Here is a 15154-nt window from a genome sequence, read left to right on the forward strand (position 1 = left end):
GTACATGTCAAAACTTTTTTGTTTTATCATTTCCAGTGAAACTCTTTTTAAAAAAGATTACACACTTTCAGGCAGTTGATGGTGAAATAATCAATCACAAACAGGACTTTTAGAAACATGTCCAAACATTTTAAAATGCCTTCTATATTCATATTTAATAGATGAAGAGGTGACTGGTACTGGTACATAAAATAAGTAGTGGTCTTTATCACTGTGTCAGAGTCACTTAAGGTACTTTTTAGAAATGTAGATTCTCAAGCTTTACTCTCAGACTTACAGAATCAGACTGTCTGGGGGAGGGACTTCACCTGAGAGTCTGTTTATAAGCTCCCTTGGTCATTTTCTTGCCTTCTAACATTTGAGACTCATAGTGACCCTATAGGACAGAGTAGAACTGCACCATAGAACTCCAAGGGGCACCTGGAGGATTCGAACTGCCGACCCTTTGGTTAGCAGCCGTAGCACTTAACCACTATGCCACCGTCGCTATAGGGTCGCTATGAGTCGGAATCAACTCGACGGCACTGGGTTTGGTTTTTTTTGGTTTTAACGTTTGAGAACCATTGACTCAGGTACTTCTGTTGTGGAACCCTATAGTGCCTTTAGCTTTTCTTAGCAGCCACATCAGGCAGTTAACACATGTTGAGTTTGTGACCAAATAAAACTCCTGTGAATTTCCAGGTCCTAGGATTTTTCACTAATTAGTTGATTTTTATGAGCTTAAATGCAGGACTTTGTATTTCTTATTTCTCTATCTTATTCATTCTAGTTCATTCATTTGTTTTATTTTGTTTTTAATTTAAACTCTGACAGTCAAGAAATAGCATACCTAGCAAACGCTTCATGAGCGCATACTATTTGGCACATTTATCCATCCTTTTTAGTTTTGTGTTATTTGTAAAACTATTTAGTCCCCCTAGGATGATATTATTTCATTAACTAACACTGCCTGGGAATAGTTATTCAGCTAGTTATCAATCTACTCAGTTGTTACCTGTTGCCATGGAGTCGATTCCGACTCATAGCAACTCAATAGGACAGAGTTGAACTGCCCCATCGAGTTTCCAAGGAGCGGCTGGTGGATTTGAACTGCTAACCTTTTGGTTAGCACCTGAGCTGTTAACCACTGCACCACCAGGGCTCTAGCTTATGTTTATTCATGTTTTCCACAGATGTATGTTGGCAAGCTTTGTCAAACACTTAGCTGAAATCAGTGTTAGTTATATGTGCATTCATCTCATCTTCATTTATCTTGTTAGTTCAGCCCTTTACAACTTGAAGATCATTCTCTTAGATGCAGAAGGTAGAAACAAAGTAGGAGTTGATGAGTTCTGCTTTCTTCCTGTCATCTGTTAAAATAACACCAGCTGTTCTAAACAAGAGTTTGTTTCTTCTGGTCTTACTGTGAGCGTAGCTTTAAAAGATCTTTTTCTGATCCTTAGCACCTTGGGGATCTTCAGTTTCTTCTTAGCTTATTCTTTTCTGACCTTTAATATGGGTCTAGTTATTATTTCACATGTAATCTGGATAATTCAATTTCGTCTTTTTTTTTTTTTTCCATTAAAATTCTGGGCTTAACCAGTTATTCCCTGTGCAGCCTCACTTCTTTCTCATTGCTATCCTTTGCAATTTCGTAATCAGATTTTTGAAGAGAAATAATGATGGCTAACACATGTTAAGTGCTGTGTGTCAGGCACATATAAAAGCTTCATATTTCATTCTTGCAAGAGCCCTGAGAGGTTGGTCCTATTACTCCCTTTGCTTAAGAGTAAAAGTAACTTGAGTTAACAAGAAGATAAAAAATTCACCCAAGTTTACCCAGGTAGTGAGTGAGAAGCTGAGATTCAAACCCAGGCAGCCTAGCTCCAGACTCTTAACCATGTGTTATTCCTGATTCTCAGAATGTTTCCTTGTACTAAAAATAACTGTAGTTTTAGATTAAATGTATGAATAAACCTAGGAATTTATTCATTAGATTAATGATTAGATTTATCTGAATAAACCCAATTTGGATAAAGTACATATTGTACATTTTGTAAATTAATTTATAGGAGTCCATATTTTATCATTGAAAGTTTTTATTTTTAAAATTTTTGATAGACATATTTGTTTGCATCCTAATTCTTTACTGTGGTTTTAACAGTAACCAATTTTGCATTGTTTTCATTAAAGATGCACAATTGTTTTTAATTAACTTACAAATCTGTCATTTGTATGACTAAAAAAATTAGCTTTTCCTATTATTAAATTTATTGAGAATATACACAGAAAAACAAACTAATTAAATTATTTCTACATGTAGATTTTAGTGACATTGATTACATTCTTCGAGTTGTGCAACCATTCTCACCCTCTTTCTCTGAATTGTTCCTCCCTCATTAACATAAACTCACTGGCCCCTAATCTTTTGCTTTCCTGTTGTCAGTTTCATCCCATATAGATAGTTCATAAAAGAGCACAATGCTCAAGGCAGGTATTTTTTACTAACTAAACTAAGATATTGTTTGGTTGTAAAAAGACGTCAGGGGATATTTTCGGTTGAAGGTTTAAAGATAATCTCAGAGCAATAGTGTCAGGGATTCATCCACCGTCCAGGGCTCCAAAAAGTCTGGAGTCCATAAGAATTTGAAGATCTGTGCTATACTTTTCCTCTTTTGATCAAGATTCTTCTCTGGAATCTTTGATCAAAATGTTCAGTAATGGTAGCTGGGTATCATCCAGTTCTTCTGGTCTCATGGCAAAGGAGGCAGTTTTTCATGGAGGCAGTTAACCACACATTTCATGTCTTTCACCTATCCCTGACTCTCCTTCTTTCTCTGTTGCTCCAGGTGAAGAGAGACCAATTGTGTGGCTTAGATGACTGCTGGCAAGCTTTTAAGACCCCAGGCACTATGCAGTGAACTAGGAGATAGAACAAAAGCACTGAACACAATATTAGGCCAGTTAACTGGGACATCCAATGACACCATGACCTTAAACCTCCAAACCAAGAAACCAAATCCCATGAGGTGTTTGGTTGTACATAAGCAGCTTCAACAGCTACTCTTTTTTTTTCTTTTTTATCGGCATTGTTGTAAATACATCTATCACAAAACTTTTATGAGTTCAACTTTTTACAGTTATACAACTTATTTACAGCAATTATGATAATTGTCTGTGCAGCCCTACTCTTAATCAGTACTGTTTTCCATCTGTGTTAACCTGCCTTTTTCCCCACCCTCCTGTGCCTGTGACCACTAATATACCTTGATCTCTTTATATTTGCCTTTTCTTGTCTTTTTATATAAGTGAGGTCACGCAATATTTGTCCTTTTGTGATTGGCTTATTTCACTAAGCATAATGCCTTCTAAAACCCAAAACCAAACCCAGTGCCATCGAGTCAATTCCGACTCATAGCGACCCTATAGGACAGCGTAGAACTGTCCCATAGAGTTCCCAAGGAGCGCCTGGTGGATTCGAACTGCTGACCCTTTGGTTAGCAGCCATAGCATTTAACCACTATGCTGCCAGGGTTTCCTAATGTCTTCTAGCTCCATCCATATTGTAACATATATTAAGACTTCATTTCTCCCACTGGCTGAGTAGTATTCCATTATATGTGTGTACCACATTTTGTTTATCCATTCATCTGCTGATGGACATTTAGGTTGTTTCTAGTTTTTGGCTATTGTGGATAATACTGCGATGAACATTGGTAAACAAGCATCTGTTTACTCTCTGCTTGCAAGTCTTTTGGGTATATACCGAGGAGTGGAATTGCTGGGTTATATGGTAGTTCTATTTTTATTTTTTTGAGGAACTGCCACAGCTTTCCACAACAGCTGTGCCCTTTTGCATTCCCACCAGCAATAGACAAAGGTTCTAATTTCTCCACATCCTTGCCAACATTTGTTGTTTTCTGTGTTATTTTTTATTTATTTAAATTAGCCATCCTAGTAGTAGTGAAATTGTATCTCATTGTGGTTTTGATTTGCACTTCTCTGATGACTAATGATGGTGAGCATCTTTTCATGTATTTGCTGGCCATTTGAATATCTTCTTTGATGAAATGTCTGTTGAAGTCCTTTCCCATTTTATGATTGGGTTAATTTGTCTTTTTGTTGTTAAGTTGTCAAAGTTTTATATATATTTGTGTATGTATTTTGGTTATTAGATTTTTATCAGATATGTCATTTCTGAAGATATTCTCCCTGTTAGTAGCTTGTCTGTCCATTTTTTTGGTAAAATCTTTTGGTGAACAAAAATTTTCAATTTTTATGAGGTCCTATTTTATTGTCTTTTGCTGCTTGTACTTTTGTTATCATATTCAAAAATCCATTGCTAAAAGCTAGGCCTGATGGCATTGCCCGTACATTTTCTTCTAAGAATTTTATGGTTTTAGTTTGTAGATTTAGGTCTTTAATCCATTTCGAGTTTGTTTTTGTATATGGTGTGAGGCATGGGTCCTGTTGTATTTTTCTGCATGTGGAAATTCAATTTTCCCAGTACCATTTATTGAAGAGATTCTTTTTAACCCATCAATGGATTATTATTAAATTTTAAAATAAATATTTTGACTTACCATGACAGCTTTTTATTAAAATATCTAAAATTTTCTAGATTTTAGCTTAATGTAGCTTTTATGTTTCAATTCTTCTGTGTTCTAATTTATGCTAATGTCTTAGTAGTCTATTTTTATCTTTCACAAGAAGTGATACAGAGAGGACTTGTATCTACTATAAATTGTTTTTCTATGTAATAGTTTTCTGTTTGTCCATTTTATTCCCACCTGTGACTCCTCTAACTAAACTCAAATGGATTCTATTCTGCAGGAAATAGGCATAGAGTTTACATCTGAAAATGCTGTGAGATTTTGATATTTCTCAGAGTTTGCACATTTTTCTTTTCATTTACACTGTGTAAACAAAAAATTGTAGTATGCCTTTTATGTGATTTTTTTTAGACTAGAAAAAATAAGAGATTGTATAAAGGCTTTAGACAAACTACTATAGCTATTTTGTGATTATCTCTTTTTATCAAGTAGCATAATTAAAGCTGTTTTCCTTCTATTGAGTTGGTGTCTTAGCCCTAGAATGTTGTAATGTTTTAGGTAACTCTTGAGTCTGTAGTACCCTGATAACCATACAGCTAAGTCGTCATTTAGATAAAGAGAGGAAAGCGGTTGCACCCATGGGCAATTAACTTTTTTATTAATAAGCTGTTAGACAGTTTAGGGGAGCTGAGACAGTCTTTAGAGTATGGTATTGTACTAAGTCCCGGGTAAGTAACCTTGTTGGTGCGTTGACTCGTTTTTTTGTTGTCAGGGTGCCCATTCCGTCACAGCGATCCAGAGCTGCTGAAGCAGAGGTTACAGTCGTACAAGATTTCTCCCGGAGGAATAAACCAGGTAGGTCAGATTCTGCTCTGCATGCTCAGTAATGTGGCATCAGACAGTTTATCTCAGTTTCATTTAATGTTCTTGTCAGTCCTCACCCCAGACATCTGTCTTCTAGATGATTTAAGCTAAAGCCCAGACATCTCAGAAATTCTAGTTCTTCTATCTTCTAGGCTGTGTTTTAATTTTTCTTGGTAATAAAGTAAGCTGGAAAACTTTTTTTCTCAATTTGTTTTACTGTCTTATTTGAGGACCACCTTTTTAAAAATGGAGCAATGCATTGAAACTTATTAATGAAGCTGAAAATTAATGACAGCATATTTCATTTAAACAGAAGATAATGTAGTGTGTACCAGCTGCATATTCTGACAGGCATCAGTTGTGGCTCTGTTTAATCTACAGTCCTTAGGTTTAATTGTTTGTCAAAATATTTTGTCTTGTAAACAATTAAAATAAAAAAAATGCTTAAAATTTTAAACCAAATACTTGAGTCCATCTTGCAGTTAAATCTGCTTTTGTTTAAAAATCAATATTGTAACATTACAAAGATTACTGTCTATGGTGTGCTTTTGAGTTGGCTTGAATTTTGAGAGAGTTAAAGAGGAGCTTCTTCCTTGAGAATAATAATACATATTTTAGAGGTGAACATCTAAATCATTATGTATCCTTTAACAGTTATTTTTACTTGAGGAAAATAATCAATGAAGAAAACTCTACTGCTTCTGCAGTGTATGAAGTTTAGGTTAAGTTTAGTTTATTCAATTCAAATGTTAAATCATTTTTGTGCACCTGTTCTGGGCAAGGCAGTGCCGGAGGTGCTGTTTGGGGTGCAAAGATAAATCAGGTCTAAATCTTGTTCTGACAGCACAAGGGTCTAGAGGTAAACATAAGCCAAGGGTTAAGAGAGAGGCACAGGTAGAATGTCTTGGGACTTCTAAAGAGGGAGAGACTATCAGCCAGGGGGGCCAAGGAAAATCTTGCAGAAGATGCTCTTTGAGTTAAGCCTTGAGGGAGGGTTGGGTATTAGGAGGAGAGAATGCATGAATAAAATACAGAAATTGTGTAGGATTATTGGGGTTTTAAGTTTAGGATAATGGTGGCACCAGTACATAAACATTAATAGGCAAATTAAAGGGAGTAGTTAGTATGGGAGATTAGTTTTAGAGGTAAGACATTTAAATGACACACAGAATGTGGATTTGTACCTCACTAGAGAAGTTAAATTTTTTTTTTTTTTTTTTAGAGAAGTTAAGACTAGAAATATGTCTTTTTTCCAGTGAGAAGTATAGGACTATGGGATTGGAAGGAACATTAAAAAGCCATGCCCTTCTTTTATGGAGTCCCAGGATCTGACATGCCCATGAATACACAGCTGGTAGAACCAGAAATTTGAAGCCAGTCATTCTGACTCCAAGATTTTTTTTTTCTCAACCCCACCCTACTTTAGGACTGATTATTATGAGTTTGCTGTGGAGTGAGGAAAACCAAAATGATGGAGTGAGGAGATACTTTCTCAAAATGTAATCTTGGCTCGTATTTCTCTTTATCAGGCAGTAGAAGGAAGTGAGATCAGTGGAGATTGAACAGAAATGGGGATAGGAAGAAATACATTAGGGAAGTGAAGTATCAGAAAAGTCAAGGAGAGAATTTTGAGAAGAGAGGATGGTCCACAGAGTCCCTGATAACAGAATGGTTGTATAAAACAAGACCTGAGAAAAATGATTGGATATGTTGAGTGGTTATACTCAACTTTGACTTTGCTAAGAGGTGTCAGTGTAATGGTGGAAACCAAAAGCCAGGTTATATCTACTTAAGGGATGAATGAATAAAAGCCAGTGGCTTGGATGTGCAGACAATGAATATAGGTGGTTATCTTAGGCTGGGTTTTCTAGAGAAGCAAAACCAGTAAAGTGTGTAAATATATATAGAGAGAGATTTATATCAAGGAAACGGCTCATGCGATTATAGAGACTGAAACATTGCAAGTCCGTGGATCAGGATAGGGGCTTCTCCACATTCATGTAGCTGCAGGGGCTGTTGAACTCAAGATTGGCAGGGCTCTTGTTCACAGGCTGTGGAAATCAACAAATCCCAAGATTTACAGACAAGATCACAAGGCTTCTCCTGATTCACATAGCTGCAGGGGCTGGCAAACCCAAGATCGGCAGGTCGGAGAGCAAGGCTCTTGCTTACAGGCTATGAAGATTAACGAGTCCCGAGATCGGCAGGTAAGCAGCTAGCTCAAGTCCCAAGAACCAGAGGTCAGATGAATAGGAGGCAGCTGCAGGATCCAGAGAGGGCAAAAGCCAGAACATTTACTTATATTCGATGCAGGCCACATGCCCAAGGAAACTCCTCTTCAACTGATTGGCTACTCAAGGCAGCTCCCATCATGGGAGTGATCACATATGATCACTGAGAGTCATGGCCCAGCCAAGTTGACACAGAATCTTAACCATCGCAGTAGTCTTTTCATAAAATATACTGGTAAAGGGGATGACAGATAATGGTATTAGCTTAAATGTTATGGGATGGTTTGTCTGTTTAAAGTTAGAGGAGGCCTGAGCCTATTTGAAGGAAGAGAAGAAAAGAACCCATCACAGAGGGTAGACTTGATAAAGATATAAGATAAAGGAAATGTCTTTCCAACCAAGCTGAGTTAAGCCCTCTTCATACATACCCTTGGTCCTAATATTTATTATGCTAGGTTTTAATTATTTGTTTATCTATTCATCTTTTTAATAGTTTGGGATTTCCCTGAAAGAAAGATTGAAGTTTAATTTAATCTCTCTGCTAGTAATTCAGTGACTTGCACTTGTTAGGTGCTCAAAAAATGGTGTTAGAAAAATAAGTGAATATATTTAAGAATGAAGTGGATCCTAGAGTGTGGTTGGTAGGGTACAGAGAGAGGCAAATAGGAACTCATGAGAAAAAGGTACTTTTTTGAACAAAGGAGAATATATACTTGGGTAAAAGGATAGTGACAGAGAAAGACATGCCCCTTAGCCAATGGGAAATATAGAGAAAAAGCTTAAGATAGAACAAAGGGATGTTGATGGAATTTATCAAGTGGCCTTAGTCTTCTTTGTAAAATAAGAGGCCTGGTCAGTAACTAAAAGAGTGATGTTCTAGACTTAGGAAAGTTTAGGAACTGCTACTAACCAATCTGAAAGGCAACCTAAAAGAAGGGAATTAGAGGCTTGTTCAGCAGTCGTAAAGAATGGCTTAAAAACAAGACAAAACCCTTGAAGGCTATTAACATTCCTATAGAGAAGATTAATGCTTATATTTAACAGTATTGACTATGTTTGCACACTCTTTGCTTTTGACTCTTCTGTATTCCATCATTCACCCTTTATAGGAATATCCCTTACTTACTTGAAGCCCCTCAGGGATTTCTATGCCATCCTTTAGGCCTGCATTGTAACCTTTTATCTTAAATGAACACAGACATATAGGGCATGTAGGCAAGCTGTAAATAATATTTTGCTTTTATTTGATGTCTTTATTGAGTGGATCTCAGAAGAGTGAAGCAGCTGGTGGACTGTATTCTAAAGGGCAGAGAGCTGATGAATGAAAAATCCATGTAGAACATTTTGATAAATGTTTAGTTGCAGGTTGGCATGAGCTCACAGTTAGATCTGGAAAACTCCAAGTGAACAATAAAATATTAAATGGAAGTTAAGAAAAAGTGCATCTGAGGTAAAATTCGGTATAGCTACTTTTTGTTTTAGAAAAAAACTACTTGAAAAAGTTACCTTCAAAAATGGGAGATGTTTGGATGTTTTAAATTATCAGAACTTTGATGATCAGAAGAGATCTTGTAACCTAACTGACATCAACTAGTTTTTGAAAAGGGTACTTAATACCATCATATTTCATTTTCCTTTTCAATTTAACCTAAACAGAATCACTGAAAATTAATGAACTTGGTATCCAGTTTCAGAAGGCAAGTTTAACAATAGAATAAAACCAAAGAAAATGGGCAGTCCTGCATTTACTCTTCAGCACTCCCCAAAAAGAGAAAAACACAGGACTCAATTCACCAACAAGACATAAAAATTTCAGATGTGTATTCCCCAACAATATAACTTCAAAATAGATGAAGTAAAAACAGAGAGAACTGAAAGGAGGAATAGACAAGTCCATGATTATGTATAGAGGCTTCAACACCCCTTTTCGTAATTAGTAGAACAAGTAGACAGAAAATTAGTGAGTATATGTGGTGAAACCTGTGAGAGCTGGGACTCGATGGGACGGCCCTGTTTTTCCAGGTCTCCCAAGTTTTCTGCATTTGATAGGGTACAGTCTTACCACTTTTCTGTTGCTCGTTTTAGCTGAAAATACTTTTTTCCTTCTCTGACAGGTTTCTGGCTTACACAGATTTTGTCTTTCACAGGTTTTACTGTAGAAGGCTTGACAATACTGTCAACTAGTTGACATCTATAGAATGTTCTATCCAACAACAGTAGAATACACATTTTTTTTACAGGTACATGAAATGTTAAACCAGATATTCAAGGTCTTAAAAAAAATTACAACTTCAAATGAAATGAAATCATACAAAATATGTTTTAGCCAAGTCAAAGAAATAAAAGGCATACGAATTGTAAAGAAAAAAAGATAACCTTTCTCTCTTCTGAGGCAATATGATTATCTATGTAGCAAATCTCAAGAATGTACCAAAATGTTACTATACGTAATAGGTTAGTTTAGCAAGGTCACAGGACACACTAAATCATTATGTACAAATCAGTCATATTTCTATATAACTATGGTGAACATCTGGAAATTAAAACTTTTTAAAGTACCATAAATAATAGTACCAAAAAAAAAAAAAACATAATTATGTACCTAACAAAATATGTGCATGGTCTTTATGCTGAAACTACAAAACACTGGTGAGAGAAATAAAAGAGCAAAGTTGGAGGCTTATGCTAACTGATTTTAAGACTAACTATAAAGCTACTGTAATGAAGACACTGTGGTATTAAACAAACAATAAACATAGATAAATTGGACAGGATAGAGTCCAGAAATAGACCCACATATATGTGGCCAATTGATTCTTAAAGGCGCCAGGGCAATTCAATAGAGATAAAATAGTCTTTTCAACAAATGGTGCTGGAACAGTAGGACTGCCATACACACACAAAAATAAGAACTTACATATGGAATGACATCAAGGACATAATACATGAAGAAAGCAAGAGGTCGTTAAAAAGAGAGGGAAGAGAGAAAAGACCAACATGGATGTCAGACAAGACTCTGAAACTTTTTCTTAAATGTTGAGTAGCTAAAGTGAATGGAAGAAATGATGAAGTAAAAGAGCTGAACAGAAGATTTCAAAGGTCAGCTCGGGAAGGCAAAGTAAAGTATTATAATGACATGTACAAAAGCCAAAAGGGAAGAGCATGCTTGCTTGGTGTTTCTAAAGCTAAAAGAACTGAAGAAAAAAAAAACTGAAGCTTCGAGTTGCGATAATGAAGGATTCCTTGGGCAAAATAACTGAATGATGCAGGAAGCATCAAAAGAAGATGGAAGGAATACACAGAGTCACTGTACCAAAAAGAATTGGTCATTGTTCAGCCATTTCAGGAGGTAGCATATGATCAAGAATCTACGGTACTGAAGGAAGAAGTCCAAGCTGCACAGGACACTGACGAAAACAAGGCTTCAGGAATTGATAGATACCAATTGAGATGTTTCAACAAATGTATGCAGCACTGGAAGTGCTCACTTGTTTGTGCCAAGAAATTTGGAAGCAGCTACTCAGCCAAGTTTCTGATCTATGCTAAGAACTGTGAAGGGTCTGAGAATTTACCCACCTTGCAAGCTAACAAGTTAGCCTGCCACAGTTTCATGGATGCTGGAAGAAGACATGAAACTGCTGGGTCAGAGACAAAGGATTTTATTACTCACAGCAGTAGCAGTAGCCAGAGTATCGGCATTTTCTTGCACCAGTGCCATGAGCCCCAGCTCCCATAGAGTTGGTGAAGAGGGCTAAGTAATGCCTGCATGTGCAGTGGATTGTGTTACAGAGGAACTCTGAGTTTAGGGAATTTTAATCTTTTCTAATGGACAGTAAGCATGTCTGCCCTTTCATTCAGAGGAAGGCGCTGTATCTTCGAAGGCTGTTCGTTACATGAATATCCTTGAAAAAGTAGTCTGGAACAAAGGCTATTTGTGCCTCTGCTTGCAAAATGTTCAGAAACATGAGACCCCTGGAAAATTATCTCTTAACAGTACTTAGCAGGTGATCAGTGAAGGATGTGAACTAAATAAAAAAATGTAAGTCTGCAAGCTACATTTTAAAATTTTTATTGGAACCTTTCCTTTTTCTCTTATATTAGTGTGCATTTTAATCTCGTTATTTCCTTTAACATTTCTTTACAATTTTTCCAGTGAGTTAATTATCCTTTAACATTTTGTTTGTTCAGTTAACCATATCCATCAGTAGTTCCTGCCTAATTTAGATATCTGAATTTTCTGATTATTCCAAAAAAAATTTTTATTTTGGTTTTTAGTTTTCATCTTTTGCTTAAAAAAAAAACACCCTGCATTTTTATGGTGGAAATATTAATACTTTGAGATATAGAAATGTTAAGAAAATGAGTTCAAAATATTGAGAATAAAACTTTGGAGTGACCTTAAATAACTTTATTTCTCTGAAAAGTTTTTTTTTTTTTGAAAAGACACACATGAGATTTTTGCACTGCAGTTTTCCTACCGGCTCCCCTAAGAATCTGCTGTGTCCTTTGCTATTTTAATAGGAAAATTGTCTTTCCTTTTAGTATATTTAATCACATACGGCATATCTTTATTTTTCACAGAGTTCAATCAATAAACAACAATAATTGCTGCCTGCAGACAAATCAAAAGATTGTAATTCGTTGTAATATATGTCACAGTGGAATTAATACCTTTTGTTATAATCCATTAGTGCTTTTATTCCTTAGTTTTTCTTTCTTATTATGTACTAATGAGTGGAGTGCTTGATCTGTTACCAGAAACAGAACAATTTGAAGCCACTGTAGTTTATTTTTATAAAAAATAAAAATTGGAAACCCTGGTGGTGTAGTGGTTAAGTGCCATGGGTGCTAACCAAAAGGTTGGCAGTTCAGATCCACCCTGCTCCTTAGAAACTCTATGGGGAAATTCTACTCTGTCCTATAGGGTCAGACTTGACAGCAGTCTGTTTTTTTTTTTTTTTTTTGTAGTTTTATTTTTATCTTTTTTGGTCTACTCTTGCCAAGCACTGTGATGGAGGCTTTACACAAATAAACTGTATCTCGTTTGATTCTCAGCACAATTTCGTCCATATATTATAGATGAGAAACCTGAGGTTTGGAAAAGATAAGAAATTGCCCCAAACTGTAGAGCTAATATATGATAAGGCCAGGGATTTACACTTGTGTTTGACACCAAGGTTCAAGTTTCTTCCACTGCATTGTTCTGCCTCTCTAATAATTTTCTTTTCTTTCTTATTCTTCTTTTAAATTTAGGTTGAATTCTTTTTGCTTTCTTCTTTCAGGGAAAGCCATTACCGTGAGGTGAATAGTATTTTTTACATACTTAAATTTAGAAATATATTTAATGAGTTATTTAAACTGGCAAGCTATGTGAAACAAAGATTAGAATAATTCACAAAATGTAAATTATAAGTGGTAAATATGAAGTCTGAGTTTTTTTTTAATTTAAATTTATTTATTGTGCTTTAAGTGAAAGTTTACAAATTAAGTCAGTCTCTCATACAAAAAGTTATGCACCTTGCTATGTACTCCTAGCTGCTCTCCCCCTAATCCTCCCTGTATTCCCCATGTCCGTTCAATCAGCTCTTGTCCCCTTCTTCCTTCTCATCTCGCCTCCAGACAGGAGCTGCCCATATAGTCTCATGTGTCTCTTTGAGCCAAGATGTTCACTCCTCACCAGTATCATTATCTGTCTTATAGTCCAGCCCAGTCCCTGCCTGAAGAGTTGGCTGTGGGAATGGGTCCAGCCTTGGGCTAACAAAGGGTCTGGGGACGATGACCTCCAGGGTCCCTCTAGTCTCAGTCAGACCCTTAAGTCTGGTCTTTTTATGAGAATTTGAGATCTGCATCCTACTGTTCTCCTGCTCCATCAGGGATTCTCTGTTGTGTTCCCTGTCAGGGCAGCGATTGGTGGTAGCGGGGCACCATCTAGTTCCTCTGGTCTCAGGCTGATGTAGTCTCTGGTTTATGTGGCCCTTTCTGTCTCTTGGGCTCATCTTTACCACATGTTAAGGTCTGACTTTTGTTTGATAGTTACTTAATCTTTGTTTTATTTCGCCATTTTCAGTTCTAAAATATTACTAAACTACTCTCTTAGTTAGGTATTACAGAGATCATACGTAATACCTCTAGGTGATATTTTCATTTTGGGGAGTTTGTTCTACGAGTTAAAGGTCCTCAATGAAATAAAAGTGTCTGAATGAACAGATGAGGCAGTCTGTTTCAGCTCTCAATTCCAGATGCGTGGCCTTAGAGTATGCATCTAATGTTAGATGTGGCTTTGTGTAGACAAGGTAAAACCTAGATGGGATGTGCAAATGTCATCTCAAAAATTTGTGAAGATAGAATTTGAAAAATGTGATTTCCTCTCTTACCCCCCCCCCCCCCCACAAAATGGCAATGATTATTTAGAGGACAGAAGGCAGAACAAACCTTCGAGAGCCATGCACTGTGCTTGCCACTGACATATAATTGAGTCATCATGGCAGCATGGAAAGAGAAAGCCCACCCTAGACCTGAGTCCAAATCCTGATACACCCACATACTAAGTAAGCTGGAACACAATATTTCTTTCAGATCCTTCTCGTGTATAAGATGAACTACTTCAGAAAGTTCTTGTAAGAATTAGTGAGGATAAATATGATAACATTAAGACAGTGATGAAGTCCTGATATTGGGATGGTGCTTCTCACCTGTTTTCATTTATCAGAGATAATAGAAAACGATTGAGATGAGTGCTTGGCAAAGAATGGAGTAGAACAGCAATAATTAGCCTTTCGGCAAACTCAGAAATCCACCTAGAGACTCAAAATGTTTTGTTTAGGGCTTTGGCCATAATAAGTGCACATACCACCATAACCCATGTGGATAGAGTTGGGCTAGGAATTAGGATTGTGCTAATTGTTTGGATCCCAACCAGGAACCAAAATATTAGCTGCTTAACAAGATGTACCAATGACAGGCATCAGTAGCATCAAAGAAGACAGTAGTAATTCTTGTAGTCTGCTGGTGGTAAGATGTCAGGATTTCCTATTTGGAGGTTTAGTTGGAATGGAGTGAGAAAAGCCACCCAGTTTGAAGCAGAATCTAAGCCCCTTTATTGAAAGGACACAAATACAGGCCTAGCCCTTGGGCAGCAGAGCTCGCAGGGAACAATCACACTGGGGAACTTAATTGGAAACTAGAAACTGGGAAAGAAGCCTAGTTATGTTAATAGGTAGTCACAGCTGGAGGCAATTGGTAGATTGGATACTAGATACTGGGTATAGAGCAGTGACACCAATTCCATATGCCACCTACTTTTTTGGATGAAGTTCTAAGAGACTGCCTGATTTAGTTAGGATTGCATTTTAACAAGGTAGAGGGACTGAGCCTACCATTTATTCATTCCTACATTCCTTCATTAATTCAACATGCAGTATTCCATATCTTTTACCTTCCACAGGAGACCCTGTGCCAACTGCCAAAGATAGAGATAAGCTGAGTCTTCACCTTGAGGAGGGTGTAGTCTGATAGGTTGAAGGTTTT

General features: G+C 36.7%; 1 protein-coding gene across 2 annotated transcripts in view; it reads left to right on the plus strand.

The window, feature by feature from the left end:
- Positions 1-15154, plus strand: part of PRIM2 (DNA primase subunit 2) — a 386408-nt gene that overhangs the window by 298375 nt on the left and 72879 nt on the right. For both annotated transcript variants that reach the window (XM_049894929.1, XM_049894926.1), the window contains exon 12: positions 5305-5387. In XM_049894929.1, coding sequence (XP_049750886.1) covers positions 5305-5387 — 83 coding nt within the window. The remainder of the gene's footprint in view (positions 1-5304; positions 5388-15154) is intronic.

Source organism: Elephas maximus, chromosome 1, assembly GCF_024166365.1.
Source record: "Elephas maximus indicus isolate mEleMax1 chromosome 1, mEleMax1 primary haplotype, whole genome shotgun sequence".
Lineage (NCBI taxonomy): Eukaryota > Metazoa > Chordata > Mammalia > Proboscidea > Elephantidae > Elephas > Elephas maximus.